The 25,489-nt window shown below is 45.5% G+C and overlaps 1 protein-coding gene across 1 annotated transcript; it reads left to right on the plus strand.

The window, feature by feature from the left end:
- Positions 1–1,767: 1,767 nt before the first annotated feature.
- On the plus strand, positions 1,768–25,361 carry LOC144141057 (retinol dehydrogenase 7-like). Its single transcript, XM_077672563.1, has 6 exons — positions 1,768–1,979; positions 2,826–3,054; positions 9,070–9,276; positions 12,912–13,094; positions 15,948–16,080; positions 24,927–25,361. The coding sequence occupies exons 2-6, from the start codon at positions 2,850–2,852 to the stop codon at positions 25,276–25,278; spliced, it is 1,080 nt and encodes a 359-aa protein (XP_077528689.1). The 5' UTR covers positions 1,768–1,979; positions 2,826–2,849; the 3' UTR covers positions 25,279–25,361.
- Positions 25,362–25,489: the final 128 nt, after the last annotated feature.

Consider the following 25,489-nt stretch of genomic DNA (forward strand, 5'->3'; position numbering starts at 1 on the left):
TTGGTAAGGCATTCGAGATCTAATCGAAAGGCGTGGGTTCGGTCCCCACTCTGGGCGCGTGTTTTTCTTTCTTTCTCACGTAATTAATAAAAAAATAATAATGTAACGTCACTAACGGTAAAGTCCAACCATTCCCCTATGCCTTCTTTGGCGTTGTAGACTGCCGGCATTTCTTTCTGTATATATATATATATATATATATATATATATATATATATATATATATATATATATATATATATATATATATATATTTATATATACCCACATGTACACAAACATAAATATTCACACACACATATATAGAGGCGAAGAAGGCTTATACGCCGACCATACAAGAAGAACAAGAGCTTTTAAAAAATATACATTGCACATATACACAACAAATGATGTTGGTACATATACAAAATACATTCGCTATATATTTACAGTCAAGTGATTCGACACACATTCAATTCGACACACCTTCAGTGAAGGTTAGACGCACTTTTAGCATCCGCGCTTTTATTTCAACTTTGTTAAGAAGAGGATGATGAGGGGTTTTTTTTTGTTTGCAACGACCCTAATTTCTTGTTTTGGGCCAATTGTCCCATTCCAGACGGTGTTTATTGGAGAATGAACGCGAACCCATTCAGTCAAGAGCACATTTATGTGTTCTTTCTTATGTGCATGTGTACAACGTCTATTCGTCGCCCGCGCATTTTCAGTCGTTGGTTCCAGATAAGGACTTGGATGTTGTTATCTTTATGCCGTTGGGTTAATGTAGGGCGAATCGCTTTACCACGACTCCGACTACAGTGCAGAATAAACACGCACAAGGAGTAGAAAGAGATATACGCAGCACGGCCTATGTATCTGTCTTCTCCTTGATGCGTTTTCTAGCGCTGTAGTCGGAGCCCTTTAAACGAACTGGTTCCGAAACACTCAATGACAACAGGGCACCTGAGTACCAGTAATTCACGCGTCAGTCTCTAACGGAGCTGCTTGCATTTTGTGTGCATCAAAGAAACTGACAAAAGTCTAGCCCTGGAGACGACACCATGCGCTAGCCGTACAATAGAGCCAATTCTGCCGCTTTCTGTCACCTAGTTTTACTGTATAGACTGCTTTTATCGCAACCTAAAAGATCGTTGCGCCAGCAGTGCTGCGTCTGGTCTGCACCACTGCCGAGAACAAATTACTGACTACTCATTCACAGAGTCTGTGTAGGACTCAAAAGCAGGAGCCAGAAAGTAGTAAAATACAAGAAGTTTGTCAGCACCTCGTACACGCGCGTTTAGTTTTTTTGCGCCTTCTATTTCTGCGGGAATGTGTTCTTGTGTGCGTGACTGATGGCGCCTTCATAAATTTTAACTATGTACCTCACTAATTACTGAAGCATTTCTGAGTCTGACAAAGAGTAATATGTACACATGAGAGCGTTATTTTTCTTCACGCCAATTGCATTGTTTCGCCCATTAACCGTTTTTTTGTTTTGCTGCAACGGTATCGCTTTTAGTATCTGCTTTTATTTTTCCCTCACCGCACCGTAATGACCGCTGTTTTGCATTCGCGTCCGCTACCCGACGGAAGGACACGGCTTTCAAGGGCCAAAAATTAAGCACGTGGCACTTTTTAAGCACTCTGTTTTTTTTACGTCAGCTTTCCGTGTTAGAACAATGGATGCTTGTTAATTTCTTTGAAGACAATTTTAGAAAAATTGTCTTCAAAGAAATCAAGTGGGTTCATGGGGGTTCAGTTGTGACGTCGTATGCGAGGGACGCTGTCCGCGTGAGGAGTGACTGCGCCTTGAGTAAGGGTGACCGATAACGGGCGGGTAACAGCTCGACTTTAAAGGCGTGTGTAGGATTAGACATTACGGCTTTGAAATTTTGTCGTCCAGGTAGACACTGCTAACGGCTCAAGATACCATTTCAGTGTACGTAACAGTTCACCGAGCAAGACGCCAAGATTCAAGTATAGTTCACAACTGGAAATAGGTGAGTGGAATGTCTACCATCACCCGAGTGGCGAACCCTTAGTTCATACCATCTGACCTTCTATATTCAGTGTATTAGAATTTTCAAGTTCCGATCATCGGACTAAGGGGTTGGGGTAGAAAACTATGAATGTTTATGCCGTCTTGGTCAACGCATTCTATGGGTACAGATTATCTGTTTGAACTGTAAGTACCTGGGTGCAACCCAACGAGCCTTGTGAACTTGTTTGTTGCTAGCTGCCGGCTGAAACTGTAGCCAGGTTGTAAGTCTTGCAATTTTTCGTTTGCTTTTGGAATACAGTGGGGGCGTACTCGCGTCTCTTCCCTTTTCAAATGGGGATAGCATGGTCGGCTTTGATTTATTGCTTTTACTGCCTGCTGACGATGTCCAACCTTCGTGCATGTTTAGTCCAGACCCTATGCCAACGCAGCAATCGAGTAAGCAGGCGATGGAAACGCCAGGAATGCTCAGACCGGTTTTAATGTTTTATTTCTGAAAATTCCAAATTTTCCACCAGAGAGAAAAAATGCCACGCAAAACGATGTTGTTAAATCACAAGAACTGGGGCCCGTTTCCAGTGAATGGCGTTTTCCTGCACCCAAGCGCAAATTATACCAATCCATCAATATGCAATTTAAGCTGTTCTCACATGCCACTGTTGTAAAATTTGACGCAAGGACTGACATTTTTTTTCTGTAATGCTGCCGGATTCAGCTGCTCTTTTTACTCGGAAATTCTTGTAAACGTGACAGAAAGCCATACTGTATTGTGATCTTGTGCAATGTCTGGCCTGTTCGCAGTTCCTGGGAAGCTGTGCCATAATAGTCTTTTTTGTACACTTTTAAGTGTTCCAGACCAAAAGCGCGAGAAATGCCGACTGTGCCTAAGTTAACACTCCCGTTGACGGCTGTTCTGTGGCTGCTGCTACCGCGAGTACCCTGGGTTCTTGACGTCGCTACCAACGTGGGGCTCCTACTACTGGCCCTATGTTCGGCATTCTGGTTACTGTGCTACGCTCGCCGTGTATTCTTCAATGGCCAGGTGGATCCAAGCGGGAAGAGCGTCCTGATAACTGGTGAGACTTTTGTTCGCTCGCCTGTGCCACGTTTTGTTTTGTAACTTACCCAAACAGTAAAACTGGAAGCCGAAAGAAAAAATCATTGGCTGTTGTTATAATAAGCTTTGCTAAAAATGTTACTCTTGTTTGCAGGTCGAAGGGCTTTCTCAAATATTTTACCTTGTATTTACGCGCGTATGACCAGATTCGTGCATGTTTAACCAAATGGACTCAGAACCTTGTTAGGATTCCTAAATATTTTCCTGTAAATGTGTACACTTTCCCTATGCAAAGGTAACGTTCATATTGCTATACAAATTTTTAGCATGACTATCAATGTATTAAAAAGCGGCATTTCCACCTTCATGGCGCGAAGTATGCCTAGAATTACTACGACACCTACTGTTTGTTCAGTCACGCACATTGGGAGCATCTGTCTGAGCTGACTGGTTTACGATATTTGCCTCATTTTGTTCATGTTGGTTTAAGAGGTGCGCTTTTGAGAACATCCACATTTTACGGGATGATTGAAGGAGGTGAGTTTAGGAGAACCTAATAATACGTACCTCTTCATACCTAAAGTTATTTATCCATTGGTGTACACCGAGAACCTTTAAATTCGACTTACCTGACCTACGCAGGTTAATGGATCGCAAGACATTTTTTTCGGGCCATACAAGTGTACCTAACAAATACCAAGGCCCTAAGGAAGCTTATTACAAGTACGTTATGACGCGATGAAAGTGTAACACATCAGTCGCTAAAAACCAACGTACAGGTTGCCTTTTTGGGTACGCATAGAGATGCTTAAGCATATAAAAAAGATGCCTTGAATAGTGATCGGGGCATGGGCGTAAGGTGCAAAAGCCTGTGCACACTTAGTAGCTAGAAGGGGCCGACATTATATATAAAAAAATCCGCATAGCCTAATATTATGACCAACTTGGAAGAACTCTCGATAGTACTAGCAGGGGAATCCGTTGCTCGCTGTAGGGAGGAATTCAGAAAATTTGGAGGCAGCATATAAACTAATAATTGAGGCCCAGTAGTGTTCTCTGGTGTATGGGAGAAGCATTTGCACTGCAGTGGACTTACGCTGATAAATATTATGATTCAAGACAGCCGCTGTTTTAGTATGCCTGGAAAGTAAAATATTATATAAATAATCAAAAGTGAAAATGGCTCTTGGGCATTAAAATCAGGTTAGTTCTGGGCAAAGAGCCTTCTTGTAGTACCGTTGAGTCAGTGCCTGCAGTTTTAATTCTGCATAAAAAAGAATCATTTTCTGGCTAACAGACAAGACAAAAGATCTTAATGCAGAGCCTTCCCTGTCGCAGTTTGGAGATCAGTATCATCCTCCCCCTGCCGTCTGAACCGCCTCCATTGCCCATTCCCTCACTCGTACCCTCACACCTGCGGCGTCCCTCGATGGCACCGATTCCAGACGAAAACATACTTCAACACCCCTATTCATCACAGATCTCCCACTACATACATTTAGAGTGCTCCAATCTTAACGACTACCCATTCAACGAACCATCTCGTATGGGCATGCCCCGATCGTTTGCTTACCTCTGGGCACTAAGAGTGCGGGCAGGGTCTATTTCGTTTCATTGTGGGTATATGACCGCCCCTTCCTGCCCACACCTTTCACCGCCTGCTTGTTTGCTTCTGAAACTCCTTTTAGTGTTCAAGCAAACGTTAAATCATGACAGCTCCGTCCTCGGTAGGGTAAAATTAATATCGTTCGTTTTCAAGGGAGTACGTCTCTGTTCTAGCAATTGCTCTACCCCCACCTAATTGTTAATGGTCACCTTTCGAAGCCCGTGCCTATAGATTTGTTAGTAAAGCAAAGTTGCCCGCTAGCGTCTTTACTTTTTGTACTTTACTTTGAACCTTTATGCCGCAGTGGGCTCCAATGCAGTAGAATTCGGTGTTAACTTATGCTCGGAACCGAACTCAAAATAATATATGCTGACAATTTGGCCTTTTTCTGTACTGATAAAACAAGTATTGATAAAGTTGTTCATATGACAAATGAATTCGGGCTTGTTTCTGGTGCTAAACTCAATATTTGGAGAGCTTGGGCGGTGGCTAAGTTAACGGGCAGCAGCACGAACCAAGTATGCCGGCATACAACGGCCCTCTGTGTCACCTAAACATTTCGGCGTTCTGCTGATGACTCCTACCGACAAAGCGCCCCTATTGGTGAGGTGCACTGATGCCCTTCGTAGTTATTCGCGGGCTTTTGTTCCGCATAACCAGTTGATTTTTGAAAGGGCACATGCATCTAACAAGGTCTTTTCATCAAAATTGGTCTATGTAATGCAAAGTCTTCATTGATCTCGGAGTCGCATAAAGCGGTTCCATCGTGTTTTCGGAACATTTGTGTAGTCGTCCACCTTGGAGCCAATGAGGTGTGAAAACCTTCTTAAACCGGTCTGCGCTGGCGGGCTGGGCTTAACCCACCTCTTTGTACGGCATATAGTTGCACGATTCTTCCTTTTCTGGGACTCCACCCACCCTGTCATTTGCGCTTTTGCGTAAGTTAACCTCACGGGGTTTTTGTCTAATGTTGTCTCATCGTCATTCTCGACCAGACCTTGTTTGTGGGGGTCTATGTATGAAGTGCACACTTGTATAGAACTGTTTATTGTAACCTTGGACAAGATGTTCTCTTACGTGTCCGTAGAGTGCTGCTTTCTCCTTCAACTAAAACATTTTTCTTCAAACTGGACACGAAACTTCTCCTGTTAAGACGTGGCTGCACAAATGAGACATTTTTGTGTCTTCTGTAAACTGTCTCCTGTCCTATGTACCGGAAACGATTGAGTACTGCTTCGTAAATAGTGAGGATGCCATACTCTTTGGCGATGTCCTCCAAATACCTCTTAAGAAGGAGCTTGAATTGACTCTAAGTGGTATGCTCTATCTGGTATCACCCGCAGACGGTGATGTCCCATATGATTGTTTTTTTTTTCTAATCGCTCTGCATAGATTATTGAAATCGCGAATGCTGGATAGGCACGCTCAGCCTATGGTTTCTTCCATATCACACTTCAGCCAAATGACCATTAATCTTAAAGACGTCTACGACCAAAATTATTCTCACCCTAAATGGTACCCCTTCTTATTAGTTGTTCATTGTTGCCTCTGTTTTGAACCAAGTGTACATAATTGCTCCTTGCGTTTATTTAGTTCCGTTTTCCATCTTGTAATTCATTCATTTTTATGTGTACTGTTGCGACCGGGCGGGGGCCCCTGATCCGATCTCCGTGGCCTCCGACATACGAGGGGTAGCGTGTATGTTGTGAGCGGCCAGCCGCTGTTGCAGTCGTAAAGAAGTCCAGAAGCAGTAGGATAACGTAACTGTTTACTTCATAGCGAGAGGTGAGCCGACGCCCCCCCAAAAAAAACAATGCCCTGACGGGCGAGGTTACAATACAGGACTCGAGCAGAGCGACCGCATGGATTCGCTGCTCAGACAGGAATGAATTCAGCTCTTGGGCTGCTTCTATTTATACCCAAAAGCTGCAACGGTCAAAACGCCTACAAGTAGCAACACGCCACGAAAGTCACAGACACACACAACGCTCTTTCCACAGTTCGTGAGTCATCGATGGCCTCGGTGCACGTGGAGTCCGTGAGAGGGGAGAGAGTGCCCTTAAAACATGCTGATACATGCCTCGCCGGGCCGGCAACCGTCGAAGTTTGAAGCGCGTTGAAAGCGAGGCGACTGGGCTGGGCATGTCGAGGCGTGACTCACCGACGTGCTGGCACCTGACGGCTGTGGGGCGTACGTCCGTAAAGAATGCCTGGGCGTGCAGCCGAATGTTGAACGCGCCAATAGCGAAGCGTCTGAGCCGGGCATGTCGAGACACGAAAGTATGATTCACCGACACGCGGGCGCCTGACGGCTGTGGCGCACGTGGTGGCTTCGCACGTGGTGGCTGATGCGGGAAAATACGGCGGCGTTGGCCGATTCGTAACAGTACCTAGTTGTAAAAGTGTGTTGCAACTATCATTTCGTACAATGACATGTAGAGTAATAAATAATATCTGGAAAACAAAAAAGGCCTCCATATAGTGCGGTTAAACCGGCGGGTTTCTGCGGGGATGGCGAGAGCTCAAGCCCTAGAAGAGCCACTTTTTTTTCGAAGTCCCGTAATTATTTAGCGCTATAAAATGTTCTTCTGCCTCAGTCATACGCATCCATTTCGCAAATAAGGGTGTTTTGGTATCTTTGAGGTTGGTATAGGCGCATAACTCGCATATAAACGCTCAAATTTAATCTCTGCGTCGCAACCAAATGTCGCTGGCTTGAACCTACCTCGAAACGGAATATTGCTGCGGGCTGACAAGCTCTTCGCTCGACAGTCTGCCACACATTATCTCCCAACATAAAGCAGGACCGGTCGCTCGCGGAATTTTGAACTAAAAGGAGGTGACCCACTTTTTCTTTATTTTATATTCTATCGGGACAAACTAATTTTCTGCTCCAACAACTCACATCGTTAATTCACCCACAAAGTTATCATCGTCTACCGTCATGGTCGCCCCGCTTTCTAAGCACCTCTGAAGCCTCTGGTCACTCCTGTTGTTTCATCTCGCCTGCCATCTGCTGCACTTGTGCCGATCACTGGGTTTGAGTTCGTGTGCAGCTTTTCCTCAATGAATATTACATCAGAGCAGCCTTGTGTTTGCGGTTCGGCGGTTGGGTGTCTGAAACGTATTCGTGGTGAGTCATCCCTGCTCAGTTCTTCTTTGCACGGGCTGTTAGTCTTGGCGTGCGGCTAGTTATGCACATTGGTTTCTCGCACTTGTTCGCAACCTTGATCTGTGCCATGATCCGGTGGGTGCCAGAGTACCGCAGTTACTGTGATGTCTTCTCAATCATTCCCGGCTTTGGGAGCCATTATCGTAATCTATATTAAAATAATCTGCATTGTTGTCACGATTTTGTGAATTATTACCTTATTAAATTTTAAGTGCAGAGCACTTTTGGGGCCCGCCTTCTCGTCGTAGCTCGTTCCCGGTCACAATGTCAAGCGAGTGCCGAATCAGGGGGCGCAGCGAGATAACGGACCCAAGTAGAGCCCGATGGCGTAACAGCGTAACGGACTCAAAGGTTTCGATGAATCAGTATTTATATTCTCATTACCATCCGAAACACCTCAACCACTGGCGCTGGTCGTAAATCTCCCCATTGTTTATCGCAAAGGAAACTGCAGGTACATTTCATGCAGTGTATGTAACCGGCAGCCCCCGCGTCGTCCATTTAGGTAGGAACACCCGTTGGGTTGGTTTTAACGGTAGTAAGCGAAAAAAGTGGCGGGCAAAAACGGCACGTTCCGAACTGCGCAGTAAGGCGCTCGAAAGCGCGAGATGCCGCTCGCATTCTAGCTTCCACACTGGGGGGGGGGGGGGGGGGGGGGAAGGGGGGGGGGGAAGGGGGGGGGGGGGCGCGAGAACTGCCAAGGCGGGAAATTTAAATTGTCTTGGACAAATTTCCGTTCAATTTATCATGAGACAAGGAGGGGACGAACGTGATGGGTGATAGCAGTGAGGGGATAATGGTGCCACAGCCCATTATGGCGAATGACTGCTCTGAACTTTAAGACAGGTTTCAGGTAGACTGGAACGGCTTAATTTTTTTTCTCAACAAACATTTTTGTACCACCAACCTGCCGAAATCACCGCTGAGACTTGCAGTATTAACAAACAAAAGGTAAATACAATATAAGCTTTTTGCTTAGTTTCCACATTTCTACTGCGTTGTTGCTCCGGTCGGTAAATAAGACGGAATGTTTTTTACCGTTTCCTCTGTCCCGATATCCAAAAAACCCTTGTCATGCTGCAAGAGTAAACTTGCTTGCGAGTCGACTGCATGCGCATGTCCTGTGTGTGCCTGGGAGTGCGTGCCCGATGCGTGTGTGTGCGTGTGTGGCTTATAATTGTATGGCTTGAGTGTGAGAATGGGCTAAATCACAACTCTGTTATTTTACCAGTGCATGCCTATTATTTCCACTGCAGGATGCGACACTGGATTGGGACACGTATTGGTGAAGCAGTTAGCTAGCGATGGATTTATCGTATATGCCGGCTGCATAGATGAAAATGGCGCCGGTGCGAAGCTCCTTAAAAATTGCAACAACGTGCATGTGCTACAAATGGACGTCACGAAAGAAAACGAAATTGCAAGAGCCGTGGAGAGCGTGGAAAACAACTTGGACGGCAAGGGTAAGTGTTTTATGGGCGTTTATAGTTCGTTCTGTATGCGCAATGTCAGGAGCTACAAATAAGGTCACGTTGAATTAGAAAAGGGCATACGGTCATAATTGGTGGGTGCTTAGTTTCCTGGATGAGTAGTTTATGTACAAAGCGGATTTGTACGTTTGACAGCACGGATTGCAGGTCTCTATGTCTTATCGTTTTTAGATGCGGCGCATCTCTTGCTCTGAGGCATGTCCCTCCTGCATCGTCGGCGTCCGTCCGCACGCCAGCCACCTGCGCATGCGCGACTCTCCTCCGTTCGTCTCTCCCACAGCTGTGCGCAACACTCTCACTCCTGCGCATTAGCATAAGGACAGCTGGCGCGCTTGGTTGGCGCGCGCTTCGCTGCGTTAAGGCTGCGTTAACAGCTGCTCCGGTGCGCATGTGCGGGCATACGCGACTCTCTCCCGCGGTGTCCTCTCCTTCAAGCGCTGTGAATATAAAGCGGGTATCGCTCCGGGGCGGTTCAGTCAGCGCTCCCTCTCGTTCTTCTCGAACATCGACGATGAAACCAAGATTCGACCACTGCTGCGGCAACCGCTCACTGTGCACTTTACTGACCATAAAGTCATCATTCTTAAATGTAATAAAGAGCTGGGTGGTGGTCGCTAAAGCACGTGTACTCTCTCATTTCGCGTATGCATGCGCCGCATCAAACCAGGGTTCCCTCGCGGGGAGATGGGGGCAATTTTGAAGAAGACCGACAATGTTAACTACAAATAGTTGAAAGAAGTTGTATGCATTGCATGTGATGCCAATACAAACTACACGAGAATTGGTTTATAGATTTGATGAATTAGTTATGCTCGCAGACGTCCTTTCTAATTGTACAGAAGTTTGGCCAAAATGGTTGAAGATTTAAGTATTCAGATTTTATTTAATATGTAGTAAAGTATTGTGATCCATAAATTGGTACATAAGCAGGCCCCAACATAGACAATAGAGGGGTCGTGGTATTGCAATGAGCAGTCATACCAGATCATCAGAAGTAGGGCTCTTAATTTGCAGGTTAAAAAAGTTGGCATCTCAGATCTCAATTAAGTACAGGGTTCACAACAAAACACGATTTGTGTACACTTTCCTGTGTTTCATTCACGTGAAAATTGTGGTCCAGGAATCACCATTTGAGCGCGTTTCATTAAAAGAAAGGAAGGAAAAAAAGATAAAGGAAAGGCAGGAATGTCAACCAGGCTGTGGCCTAGTCATTAAAATTATACGGAAATATGTATAACTCAACGCTGGTGGTGCACTACGCCGGGGTCTCGTCTGGTGAAGCCAATATTGCCTTCACATGGGTTTGTAAGCTGGAACTGCAAACATCCGATGAATATATATGCGACCAGTGCAAAGATTCACGCTATTTTGTTAATTAAAAAAACTTGAGTGGTTTTCGTGACCAAAAACCGCATAAGATATTTGAACAGATCGTTTCCTCTGAGCATTCGGAAGATACTGCTCTAGTGTGACTGACCAGGGGCATGCGGAAGCGAATGGTGAAACAGGGCAGAAAAAAACATGAGTTCCTACAGCACGATCTGCTGATTAAAGTGGAACCCCGCTGATGCGTCCCCCGGACTTACGGCGACCTGCTTATCACGATGAATCACCGCGGTCCCGGCGAACTCCCCATAGAAACAATGCATTAAAAACCTCGACAATATGACCCTCGAGTGCACACGGTCCGTTTCATACGACGGACTCTGGCGTGGTTGAACCGGTGTTCTTCCCATCTTTTACACATCTTCGCCGATCATCTCGACCTTTCTGTATTCTTATCCCCGTTTGACACTGCTTGATGTTCAGAGTTTGGCAGGCGGGTCAAAGTACCTGATGAACAGACGCAAGCAAGCGCGGGGTACTCGTGAGCGGATATTAACCTTCGACGGCCCCACGCGGCAGCAGCACGCCAGCGCACCAATCGCGAGAAGTCAATAGTTATGTCGCTGGTCCACAGTGAATTTGAGGCTCCCATGGAGCCGCCGACGAACGCGAAAACACATACGACGCAACCCCACGTCGATGACGGAACACCAGCTTTCCTCACACGGTCGATTCATGTTTCCTCCTTTCATGATGGTCCCTCCCTCTCTCTCTGCTCTCGGCTTATCAATCTCTTTCAAAGCGACGTTGTAACCCCACTTTCCGCTTTTTTCCGTCGCGGTCTCGTACTATTGTTCGTTTCCCTTGACCTTGGCAGTTTCTCACTCGCCTTTTCCCATCCCAATTTGCTCGACCATGTGGTCCTTATCCCGTCCGCGTGTGCCGAGGTGCTAGGTGGCTAAAAATAACGCAGGATGGCTCGAGGTCTTTTTGCGTACAGCGCTTGGCTGGCGGGTTGCTTGGACGCCGTGGAGTGGAGGGGGGCATAAAATAGGCGTTTATTTTTTTCGGAACAAGATTTTAGCTAAAGGTTTGCAAACCACGCGAGACCTTGCGAAATATGGCATTTTAAAAAGTTCTTTGCCCACCGGTCGCCTAAGACCGTCTTCTAGGCCGCCATTTACCCGCACCCTGGTCATACGAGCCCCCGGTCATAAGTCGCTTTTGCAAGGTCCTTTGAAAGAAGTATTATCGGAGTTCCGCTGTATTAAACAACTTCCTGACCTTCGTAAAGTACGGTCCTAGTCCTTTCACGGTCGGACCATCCTAGTGCAGCCTTGAAAAATCCTTCTATAGTCAGGGTAGGGATACGTGGTCCAATGGCACGTTCCTTAAAAAAAACGTATGGTTTGCAGCGTTTGTTTAAAGCAGCCATGTTATTGGCCAATTTTGTAAGCCAATGCCGCTGCGGTAGACATATGCTAATTCTCTGTGTTAAAAATGTTCCCTTCACCCGCTTTGGAGGAATGACACCAATTCCAATGGATTGGGTTGTAACGAGACTGCGACTTCACAAAAAGTGTGCATATTTTGTCGTTTAATGCGTCCGTTTTAAGACAAACAACCTAAGCTTGCCGCTAAAAATGGTATTCATACTTCTAAAATTGACAAGGTTACTACGTTCGCAATTCGTTTGATTGCAGCTTGAAAACGTAACTCATTTTGCATGAACACTGGCTTGGTAAACAATGGCCGCTTGAACGCTTGCTCACTACTCCTGCTCCATGACCAACTGTTTAATATCTGCTCGAGTCCACATATAGTCCGGTCTCATTGTCTGATCAATTCCCCAGTTAAACAATCACTCACGAAAATAGTACGACGTGGAATAGCGTGACATGCCACCCATATTTGACTAGCATTTTGCAGGTTGTTTTATTTTATGATTGTTATTAGCCTAATTTAAGATCAGTCAGATCACCCTGATGTGGTTAAAACTCGGTGAAATCAGAATGTACTTACCATAAAATGCCTGTAGTGTTCGCTTGGGATGTCGCAAACATTTCCAGTATTTCATCTTTAAAATCTGTCCTTTCTTTCGTGGAAACGTTTTGTCTGCACCACAAATGTATTATTCTTTTATTCACTCTAAATCTGCTCAGTCCTGGGAACATAACGAGCACAAGTGGCATCACAGCATCTCAACCATGTCTGCTGTAGACACAGCATTGTGAAGTCCGGTGGTGTTATACATACTTGTTTTCATGATTTTGAATGTGCAGTGCTCTGGGCGGTGGTCGCCAATGCCGGTGTCCCTGGCGTGGGCTATATCGAGTGGCAGCCCATGAGCAGAGTGCGGTCAATGTTTGAAGTCAACACCTTGGGCGCGCTCTCCGTGTCCACGGCTTTCCTCCCTCTGTTGCAGAAGTCCAAAGGGCGGCTGGTATTTGTCACCAGCTTTTTCGGTTTGTACAAATCAAACTTTCGTTTTCAAGCATTACAATAATCTCTGATCGCGCAGTTTACCTTGCATTTTATGTTTACTCTCGAGAAGATCAGAACCATCATACACATAAGCTTTGCTCACTTCCGGATCAGCGATTAGCTAAGAAAACAAGCTTGTATGCCAAAATTTCCCCATCGTGTGTTCCTTGCGTGTCATTGATTGCGCAACATACACAGTTGTTGGCCATTTCAAATTACTGCTTTCTATTACCAGATGTTTTCGTGGCCCTTGGAAAAGGAAGGCAATTATGCAGTATCTACATGTTCTATAACGTCATTTTGTGGGCGCACGAATTGACTTTTTCGAACCTGTTACAATGACAACAAAATCATTGAAATGCTTCAAGCAGGAAAAAATTTGAGAGAAGCCGAAGTTAACTTATTTGCATTATATATTGTGTTTATGTCAGTAGCTGGGCGTGGACGCCGCAGGAAAACTATGATTCCCGTTGAGCTGGTAATCTCAGTCGAAAAAGGCGACAAGAAAAATTTCTGTAGTTTTGTAGTATTTTCGCGTGTCGTACTGTAATCTTGTCGTGTTCTTGTCATATCGTGATTCTGATGCTCTGTCGTGAGTGGTATTCCTGTCGTGGTTTTGATGTTCCATCAGGAGCTGCATGTGGTTTGAATATTAGTTCCGATTGTAAAGAGTAGGGTAAATGGCAGTTCTGTTGTGAGTAGTGAAATGTTTATCATTAAGAAAATCGCTGGGTCGTTACGACAGAAATGTGTGTCGTAACAACAGGTGGCGTTGTCGCAACAACAGAATTTCTATTGTAAGAACAAAGTTTTTTTGTCATACGACATGACTTCTTGTAAGGTTTTTGCGCATTGTGATTTTAAACTGGGATGTGGCATGCTATTTCGGACAACAATTCAAGAAATACCTGTATTGTAGCAATTGATAGCGACCACAGGGAAAGGAGTCGGATGTTATGTGGAGTATTTTAAGGCATGGTTCTGCACTAATTGTTGTCCAAATCCCGGTGAATTGGAAACGTCATATTTCGCCGACCAGTGCCTGGAATCATTAGCACCGTTTATAATATAGGACTCTAATATAAATGTATCGTATAAGACGTTTACGTGGATGTCCTGCTAGCACTTTTAAAACAGACTGAAAGGACTCCTATCACCAACAAATTATCCTATTTGCAGACAATTTCTCGTACAACGTGCGGATAGTTTTTCGGGGAGCTTGTTAGTACAGTATATTAGTTAACTAAGCTTTTCAGCACAACACTGTGCTGTGTTGTTTTCTTGTTTGTGTTGGTATGTATGCGTTCCTTTTTTTTCTCCTCAACAATTTTAGGAATAAATTCTGCGAAATTACAATGTTCGATGCGGTGCGTGCGGTCCTTACTTCTTATTTCTCTTGTAATTGCAATTTCAAGAGAATCGCAATTTGAAGGAGCTGCTCGTAGTACTATCATTAAGCTAGGTTCTGCTTGTAGAAGACTTTGGCAATAAACTAATTGGATGCAGAAAACATCTACTTCAGTTTTGAAGCCTGTGATACTTTCATGTATATTGGACATAGAACAGAGATACATTTCCTTCTTTTTGATACTAATGAAAATAGTAGTTGTGTCTGCTCGGAAGGTCTTTACGAAACTTGCTCCTATATGGGGATGTAAGAACGCCAGGGAGGGTTACGGACACGGCTGGAATTCTACAAATAAAATATATTGCTGCCTTAGACGTGGTGCCACTTTTAACAAGGCTCTTTATTAAGATTAATATATGATTTTCAGGTCAGCAAAGGTGCCAGATATAATATTTGTAACCTAGTTCTTTTATTCCTTACAGGCTCCGAAAACCTTCGACATTTTAAAACAAAGATCCGTTCATTCATAACGCCTTCAAAACGCTTCACACCTACGAAACCAGGAGGATCCGCAAACTAGTCATTGTCGTTCCATTAGGGCACTGTTAAGAGCACCGCAAGGCTTTGTGCGTCATATTAAAGCATAGTCGAAGATTTTGATTGATTTTAGGGTTTAACGCGCCGACTCAGCGCAGGCGATGAGGCGCGCCGTAGTGGAGGGCTCAGGATTAATTTTGGCCACCTGGGGATCTTTAACGTGCGCCGAAATCTCGTACACACGGGGGTTTTTGCTTTTTGCCTTGCGCTGCTGCGGCCGGGAATCGAGCCCATGACCTCGTTCTCAGCAGCGCAACGCCTTAGCCACGGAGCTAGAAGTAGAAGATTTTGCCGCAGTGTGCACCCAATACATTTTCCAAGCTTCTACCGCGACCTAATAACCAGCAAGCGACTCCAAACTTATCGTCCTAAAACTCCCCTTTGAAAAGACACAAAATGCATGGGATGACATTAGGAATACATAAAAATCACTCCGCAATACGCATAATGCGACTGAGGTCACTCATTGACGAAAAAAGCACTTTAGACGACGAACGCCTTCATAAACGCTAACCACACGTTTTTATATGTTCGAATAGGTGGCATAAAAACTCCATTACTACAATTTAGAGCTATGGAATATAGGAGATACTTTTTACAGTTTGTGAAATAGCGATGTGCCAACTATTTTAAAAGAGCACTTCACTTTCGATGTGAGGCGAGGCACTCAACAGGGAGTCAGTTACCGCGCTTGTTTTGTTTTTGACGAAGTTTGAAACGATGCGAATCCTTGGCTGAGTGATGGTCTGTACTTTTTGCTCCTAAAACAAGCTTGCTATTACAGTCATGAATAAGCCGTTGTTATGCTAATGTCGTGTTTTGTCGAGTTCATTGCTTACAGATACCTCCAGTAGCCCCTTTTTTGTTGCCGCAACGTTCACCTGCGCAGAAACAGTGACGATGCCGGAGTGCTTGGGCTACTGCATGTCCAAACAAGCGTGCAGAACTTTGGCCGACGGACTGCGCCGCCAGTATGCCAGCAGGGGGGTACGGGTCTGCACAATTGCCCCTGGAGCATATAGGTAGGTTTACATATTTCCATAACTTAGGCGCAAGTTATATAGACTTCTTTCAAGAACTAGTCTCCATCTCTTGTTCCTTCAAAAAACATGATTTGTACTAGCACAAGGCGGTGTTGGACAAAATTAGAAAACGACTTGGTTTCAGAGATATGTGAGGGAGAGAGAGAACGAACTTTATTGTCCAGAGCACCTAGGGCCAGGCCCTAATTTAGTCTTTAATTCACCAGTCCACGTAGGTCTGCAAAGTGTTCGGCACGATCATATGCCCATATTCACAAAGAAATGCTGGGCGACCCGCATCTTCACTGTCGGCGAGGGAGATAGACAGAGCTCCCAGGAAGTGATGGAGGCGAGGGATGGGCCAAGAGACGGTGGGGCGCGTTCTAAATACGAATGAGCGATGGATGGGTAGGAAGAACACGTGGGACAGGAAGCATAGCCAGGGCGCCGATAGATGCGGTGAAGAGTGTGACGAGAGTGTAGTGAAGCGGTTTGAGCCTGCCAAACGAAGCACTCAGAATCGCGCGTTAGACGGTGCAAGTGCCGAGTGACAAGCAGATGTTCGATAACAGGGTTATTGAAATATTTTGTCATACTTCTTGCTCTTGTTTGTTACCAGCTGAAATTTTAACCTTGTTAGCATTTATTATATATGAGAAAGAATATCATTTTAATGAGAGGAGATGCAAATAATTGAAATACCAGAGAGAACATGACCTATTTTGCAGAACCTGAGAATGGGCACTCTGGGGACACAAAAGTGTACTGCCTAATATTTGTAACCTTTCGCAGTATTTAGCGCAGTTTTACCTGAAGAATTTGGGATTATCGCGCGCAGGGCAGCTGTTAGCCGGGAAATAGTCCAGTTTTTTTCCGGGGATGGACTTTAATCGACACTGAAGTGACTTGTAGACATTGCGGGATTACTACCGCAAATTGTACTCTCGAATCTCTGGGGCATGTTTCGAGCACTCTGGCTGCGTTTTCGCGACTTTCTTCAGTAAATAAATCAATTAGGAAATGCTGTATCCCTATCTGCGTCCTCCTTGCTGATTTTCTATGACGTTTCGCATGACGTCAAAACAAGATGGCTTGGCTTGACTGCGCTACTGCATGGCTCGCCGACCTTCTAGCACAATCAGTCGGCTAAGCGCTTAGTCGGCCGGCGGCCGGCGGATCGTCGTAAGTCATTCGCTGAGTTGAAACACAGCCACGGCACGTTTGTGCCAGGAAGAATATGCCTTACGTTCATATACAAATTAGTAGCTGCAACCACAACAACCGGCGGCTGGCGGGGATGGCTTAACACATCTTAAACTGCGCTAGTAGATCCAGAATGGGTGACCACTCAGGTTTTTCCGGCATAAGTTTACACACTTCTCTTATATAAGCAACACTTTCAATGAAGTACCCTCGCACTGTTTCGCGCAGCGTTCCACCAATTGTGCAAGCTGAGCCGATTTCTTTGCTTTTTTGGCTGCCTCTCTCTTTGGATCCGCGGTCTGTGGGAAGGAACTAGGTCGATTTCCAGCTCTGCCGTTTCTGCAATTTTGCACCAATAGGGTAACCTGACTGAGTTGATTTGGGCACAGCGTTGCCACCTCTCGACGCTCTTTTGCACGCTCGGCATTGCGGGTCCACTCTTTCTCCAATGCAGCCATGCCGGTACGACGTTCCAACTTCCGTTAGTCGTCGCGGCGCCGTTCAGCTTCCCGGATCGTTAGCGTGGCGTGACGGCGGCGGTTCATTCATAGGAAAGGGCGCGCTCTTGTTCTCTCACCGCCACATCGGCGGCGTCGTTCGTCTCACCAACGCGCCGTCTGAGAGAGTGTTCGGTGATAGTGTTCAGGTAAATTACCACCATATGACCGTGGCGCGCTTCGCGGTGACAGACCCGGTAGTTCCTTCTCCATATGTGGTTCGGCGCCAGTCATATTCCGTTGCTCTTGCGCATGCGCACTCCATGCTTTGCACGGTTTTCTGCCGCCTTACACAAAGGCGCTTCGCCCTAGCCATAGACAGGTCCCAACGAATCGCGCTGAATCTGTGTCAATAAAGAATAATGAAGCGTGAATAAGGGTCCGGTTTTCGAGAGACGAAGATTGTGGGTAGAAGATGACCCCAGCCTGCGCGCGAACCGCGCATGGTAGTTTTTCTTCTTTCAGGCTTTATAAAATGAGTACCCCCTTATCGCCCGGATAAACGATGAAAAGTGTGTATTTGAGCCAGTCTGCGCAGTGCAAGAAAAAGCTGGAGCGTGACTACTTTACTTCAGTGACCTTTGTGAGAATTCAATGCATATTTTGAGGTGATTCGAAAACGACGCGCAAACTCTATTCGTTGTAATTTTGTAGCTGATAATCAGCGCTTCGCCAACGAAAATGGGAGTTACTAAATAACTACTTCTTGCAATCACTTGGAAGCGCCAGAAGAAAGATTTGCTTGCAACAAAAACACGAGACCTCGCAGGAAAGCCGAGAACAAGCACACGTTATTAGATCTCCCAAAGACAGGCTAGTCACATACAGGGATATAATAAATCACTTCTAAATATCCTGATGGAAATATCCACCGGCTGACCACACTTTTTCCAGGAAAGAGGCAGTCGCGTGGCGACGGTTGCAGACAAACAGTGAATTAGGGTCTCGAGCGGGGCCAGTTGGTTCATTTAACCATACAAAACAGCGCAAAAAAACGAGGACTAAATAAGAAGGGCACAGACGAGGGCTGCCAGCGCTCGTTTGTGCCCTTCTTTGTAGTCCTCGTCTTTTTCCCTGTTTTATATGGTCAGAGAAACACTTTTTCAATCCCTGTTTCTCTCAGCCGCTGTTACCCAGACCTGTACTCAAACCTCTGCACTTTGTGCAACAGCAGAGCCGACCTACACCACATGATATGTTCTTGCCACGAGCTCCAAAAAATACGACCGGCTGTAATAGCAAATCCTATTTAAATAGACTTCAAAGATACAAAATTAAGATTGCAGAACAATGGGAGACTGTTCTTCTCAGCTCCATACCGGAGGAACAACTGAGAACAGTCCGGATGGCCGAAGCTGCCGCTATGATCCAAAGAATCCAGGCTGACGGATGAGGGAGGGAGACCGTCCAAGTCCTCTACCCTTCAGAACCCATCTCGGGCCTCAAATAAAGTCATCTCTCTCTCTCTGTGTCTCTTTTTAGAGAGAGAACAGTTTGTGGACAATTTGGCACTAGTATTTACTTAAATTATTTGACCGACATTATAAGGATATGCATATGTGATGCCTTTCTCGGCTAGTCGTGAATAAAAAAAGACAGAAACCTAGAGTGAGCAACTTTCTTCTGGCACATGGGTAAGCTATGACAGGGTAATGCGCAACCTTCGTTGGATATGTAAAACCGTAATCACATTTGGCCTGTTGTCTGTCTACAGGGACTTCAGTCGCTACAACGTCTCTTTTTTAGTTCTTATTCCGTCACATTCCTACGAACCGCGCCGCTCGTGTCTTTCAACCTCCAAAAGAATCCAGGTTTAACGGATATGCGGAAATTTTTCAACAGGGAAGCTGTTTAGCAAATCGTGATTTTTCGTGTCCGCAGTTAAAAATACCACTAAATTTCCGACAGCGCGCAGGTGAGTGCCAGCCTCGCGGTGACCGCGTAGCGTTCCCCACGCACTTTTGTCAAGCGTTTGTTAGGTACTTTTTTTGCGAGAGTTTGCCTTGCGGCATAACAGTTATATATACAACATCACATTGGTTTCACGCAGAAACGTCAGCAGAGACCGGTACTGAGGGCCCCATATCCACCGCTGTAGATCAGGGGGTCTGCCAGGATGGAGCCCTGTGCCCCGGAGGTGTCCCGCAGGCGAGACGTGTGAAGGGCAGGGCAGGTCCATAGAAGGTGGCTCGTGGGGGCTTCGGACTCCAGGACCGTACAAAAGGGACCGGTGTCCGCAAACGGGGCGTTATAGCGGGCAAGCCAAGTGTGGGTCTTCCAAAGGGGTTTGTTAGGTACATTGGCCATTATTGCCGCGAGCGTCCAGCAGTTAAAAAGACCAAGAAAATGCCGTTCACTCGTGTGTGTGCGTGCCTCGCGGCGACCGTCTAACGTCCTCGGTGCACGTTTGTCAAGCCAAACATAACTTCTTGCTCAGATTAGCCAAGATATTCAAAAAAGAAACCTCCAGCGTTCGCCGTAATTGTGGCAACACTTGCTCGGAACGAGAAAGACATGTCATAGCGCACGCTCTTCCAAGGTGATGTCCAGTGATTATCCCTTCCAAAAAAAATAAATAAAAGAAGCTCACACTTATAGCAACAATGATGGAGTAAATGTCTTTGCGGCATCGAAGAAGAAGCAAGTAGGCTGCAATCGTGGACTTAAACCTTAGTAATAGCTGTGAAGGTTGCGTATACAGCTTCGCTAGCTTCAAGTCTTAAGTGTTAGTGTGAGCTTCCTTCAATTTTTTAGTGCCCAATTCTCTCAAAAACTATCGGCATGGTTCTTTCGTGTCCATGGGCAAGTGTAAAACAGTTTCGTTTTGCCCAGAATAAATTATTACGTGATAGTCTAGATTCAATCTATTCTCAAGTTCTGACACCAGTGGCTATCCGGAAATTTGTCTGACACCGAACCGGAAGATGCCGCTTTGGCCCACTCGGAGATTTTGTCGTTTTGGAATACGAGTTTCATGGTTCTTTCAGTGAAGAAATACCCGTTTGTAAGGCATTAGCCTTGTTAGGCATTAAGGCATTTTCTATTGATTTACAGCGTCCTAACTATCTGCATCCCGAATGCGCGACATGCATGCTCGTTAACTCTAAGTGGGCCAAACTGCCGAACAAAGCGCTGTGGATTTCTGCGGCACGGTGGGATTTAAGGCTGGTTGGTTCGCGAGAAGTTTAGCAAAGAACATTACGGGAGATGCTTCAAAATTCAGAAGAACGTGAAAGAAAGAGCCTGGTTGGGCCTTGGGTGATTTTTCTTTAACTTTGTGCTGAAATTTATGCTGACCCCCTATCCACCACACCAACCCCCCGCATTGCCCTTTTCGAAGCTTATTTGCCCCGCTAGCCGTCGCCTGGAGATACTTATTCGCACCCGTGAATACCTGCACTCAAGGCGGCTCCTTTTGCATGTCTGTCAGCGGCCTTCCTTTCCAACGGACTGTGCTGCGACGATTTTTTAAGATGATTGTCGTTCTTGGTCTGGCGGACTGTCTGTCCGTCTGTCCCTCGATTGAGCCATCAGGCCAAAGTTAAAATATTTGTTGAACCGGAAGTTTATATAGCCTTAACCTTGCCGAACTTATAAATACTAAAACACACTTAATAATTATCAACATTCCTGGGCCTGAAGTAAACATTCGGTATATTTCAGGCAAACATCAATAACCAACTGGTGCGCGCAGTGTTCTTTTAATTAAGCATAACTGTCAGTTATTAGCTATATAAATGAAAATCCGCGTCGAACACAATACTTTGACCGGAAAATAGAAAAAAGAGCTCGCGTATGACTGGACTTCCTAGCAACGTTTCATGTTCAACAGGCACAAAAGTAGACCGTAGATGGCGGCAGCAGTGAAAAGATGGAAATATAAATTGACTTTACAAACCCTACTCTGCGTTTATTGCTGCACGATCGAAATTAAAGGGAAGAGGATGACAGGTTGGCAGAGGAAAAAAAGAGAGGTCTTGACGTTGCCGTGGCGGCAGAAGTCTATCTTCTTACGACGACAATTGCAGCGCCGAGAGCCGATACGAAGCCAAGTTTTTCTCAGAGACCTTCTCGCACCCTCCTCTGACATGTCTGTTTCATCATCATCAGCAGCAGAAGCAGCAGAAGGAGCCTATCTACGCCCACTGCAGGGCAAAGGCCTCTCCCATTGATCTCCACCTATGCCGGTCCTGTGATAACTGCGGCCAATTTATCCGCGAAAACTTCATCTCATCAGCCCATCTAACTTTCTGCCGCCCCCTGCCACGATTGCCTTCTCTAGGAATCCACTCTATTACCCTTGATGACCAATAGGTATCTTGCCTTCGCATTGCATGCTCTGCCACGCCCATTTCTTCTTATTTTCTCCTAATATGTCCTTAACGCGCGTTTGTTTCCTGACTCACTCCACCGTCTTCTTGTCCCTTAACTTTACAACTATCATCTTCGGTTGCATTGCTCGCTGAGTCATCCACAATTTAAGTTGAACCGTCTTAGTGAGCCTCCACGTTTCTGTACCGTAGGTGAGTACCCGCAATATGCAGCTGTCATGGCCTTTCTTCTTCAGAGATAATGGTGGGCTGCCGTTCATTATTTCCGAATGCCTGCCGAATATACTCCACCGCATTCTTATCCTTCGAATTACCTCTGCCTCATGATTGGGATCCGGAGCCACAACTTGGCCTTAGTAAATACATTCGCCTACCACATCTACTGCTTCGCGACTGATCTCAAACCGCTCTGCTATACCGAAGTTATTGAGAGTTGGTTTAATTTTCTGCACATTAGTTTTCAGGCCCACGGTTCTACTCTGCTTCACCAGTGCGGAAATCATGCTTTGCAATTCGTCCCCTGAGTTTTTAGCAAGACAACGTCATCAGCATATCTAAGGTTACTGACATATTCTTAACTAACCCTTACGCCTACCTGTTCCCTATCTATTCTTCTGAATACCTTTTGTAAACTTGCTTTGAATAACATTAGATATATTGTGTCTCCTTGTTTGACGCCCTTCATTATAGTTATTTTACTGCTCTCCTTATGGAGGACGATGGTAGCTGTGAGAACCAATTGTGGATATCTAGCATTCTTGCGTAATGCTCGTGTACACCATGATTCCGCAATGCCTGAATGGCTATACATTTGACCAAGTCAAATGCTTTCTCATAGTTCATGAAAGCTATATATAGGGGTGGAGTATACTACGCGCACTTCTCTATCATCTGATTGGTCGTGTGAATATGGTCCGTTTTTCAATAGCCTTTACGAAACCCTGCTTGTTAATTAGATTTACTGAAATCTATGGTGGCAGAAATTGTTAGCGATTACCTTGGTAAGTACCTTAAAGACGACTGACAGTAAGCTGATCGGCCTGTAATTTTTCGTGTCCTTCATGTCACCTTTCTTACGGATTAGGGTGATGTTCGTGTTCTTCCAAGTTTCCAGTACCCTCGCGGTCATTAGGCATTGCCTGCACGGGTTTTCCAGTTTTCCAAGTATACCTTGCCCGCCATCCTTCAAGAGGTCAGCTGTTACCTGATCCTCACCAGTTGCTTTGCCCCCATGCATTTCATTTAAACCCTTGTCAACTTTTTCTCTCGTACTGGTGGGGTGTCAAGTTCCTGTAGCTACTAGTTTCTCGTTCGGAATTATCCTGAATGTCGCGGGTACTCTACAGATCCCTCTATTTGTTAGCCGTACTGTGAGAAGCATTTCATTTGTAAGAACGCCTATTGATTTCGATCGTTCACTGTCTGTAATGTGGTGATTCATAGAAGGCATTACATTTTAAAGTGAAGCCTTCTATGCCGCAATGGTTCCGTCCATCGTTACGACTGTAACGCACCGCAGGAAAGCGAACTTACAAATGGGTTTCCACAAAGGCACACCAAGTGCTTAAAAAATGCTTCTCGTGGTTGGAATCGAACCTCGGTCACTCGCGTTATGAAGCCGATGCCTGCCCGATTGCGTCATTCCCAGACTATCGAAGCACTTTGGGTTGGGAACTTTGACTCCGGCTAAGTCTGTCAACGTTTCGTGCTTTAACCATCACTCTATAGAATGGGGATTTATCTCTGTCTCTTAACATGTTCTCTTAACTCTCTCCTTTTTCTCATTCGCTCTTTCTCTTCAAAAAAGGGCTTTGCGTTTTTCATCATTTCCCGTACAATTCAGAGCCTCAAGCTTTACATAAATGCAACAACTAGAAAAATATTTCAGGCCTGAGCAATTTGAAAGCGATTCCCGTATTGTCACACCACATAAATGTAGCACTTTTCGACTCCAAAATGATGCACTGTGATGCCGGAAAGCTTATAGTTATCAATATTGCTTATAACTATTTGCCTCCTCACGTAAGCCTCTTCTCTTGTCTTCGACAACTTAAACGTGTAATATAGGCATACAATTTTTGTGCGGTTGTCGCCTCCACCGCCCTTCAACTATAATACTCTTGTTCGCTTACTCCTTGCTTCCATTTTTGTCATTGATTAGTATATATTCCTGCCCTCGCAATACATAAACATAATTTACAGTCAGCAGTCTTGTTGTGCTTCTTTTCTTTATCCGTGTTTTTCGTGCAATTGCTCAATAGCATCCATTTTACACCGACGAACTACACCGCAGAACGTCAGGACACGTGACGGCGTACGGGTTTAGGAAACATAGCTCCTGTAGCAACTAGTTTCTCGATCGGAATTATCCTGAATGTCGCGGCTACTCTACAGATCCCTCTATTTGTTAGCCCTTAATCTCCGACTCTAGTATCGTACCTCGAGCATCGCCCTTTGATCTTGATTTCTTGTACTACTTTGTGTACAAGAGAAGTTATATAGTACCATGTGCTGTGTGGACGTTATGTACCTCTTGGGTGTTGCATTGCATAGGACAGAGCAGCCCAAGGTCGAGGAGCTACTTCGGAGGTATGCACGTCGATTTTTATATGAAGTTCATATGAACATGATATGAAGGTGACCAGATGGTACGCTTCTGCATTGCTACCAATTCCCATTCGGAAATTTACCCTCCATTTTTGTTCGATTTTTAACATGCACTCATCAAAACAATTGCTAAGTTGGCCGTATAAGCTGCGGAGCATTGACGTTTGCGTGATGTGTAACGGTATCAGCCTTGCCCTTCCACAAACAGGACATCCCTCAGCGACCATGATACGTTGTTCGAGATCTTTGAACGGGACCTTGAGTTGCTGCCTGAGAAAGTGCGTCGAGACATCTCTGAGAAGTCCACGGCTCGCCTAAAGCGCAGAGCCAACTTCATCCTTTCGGCGTTCATGAGAGACGACCTCCAGGAAGCAGTTGACGCGATGAAAATGGCCGTTCGAGACCGGATGCCGCGGGTGACATACAGACCTGGCGGGTGGCTTCTCGGCACCTGCACGTGGCTGCACAACATTACGCCGACCGAGATGGTGGACGAGGTCATCGAAGGGGTGCGCTGGTACGCCACGGTAGCGAAACAGAAGCGGTCCAAACCGCAATGACTGTAGATTTTCTAATGCAAGTAACTTCTCAAGGCGGCCTCCAGCTGTGCAGAATCCCCAACCTCAAATAAAACTATTACTTTGTTGACAGTACGTCGTCTGCAAAATTTTTGTTTCCTTCTAACCATGCCCCAGGGGTACGTACATGGACAAGGTAGCTCAACTTATTTTTCTCAAGCTGCGCCCAGTGTTTTCCAGTTTGGCAGCGACT

Source organism: Haemaphysalis longicornis, unplaced genomic scaffold, assembly GCF_048455015.1.
Source record: "Haemaphysalis longicornis isolate Haplotype H1 unplaced genomic scaffold, Haemaphysalis longicornis Haplotype H1 scaffold_6, whole genome shotgun sequence".
Taxonomy (NCBI): Eukaryota; Metazoa; Arthropoda; class Arachnida; order Ixodida; family Ixodidae; genus Haemaphysalis; species Haemaphysalis longicornis.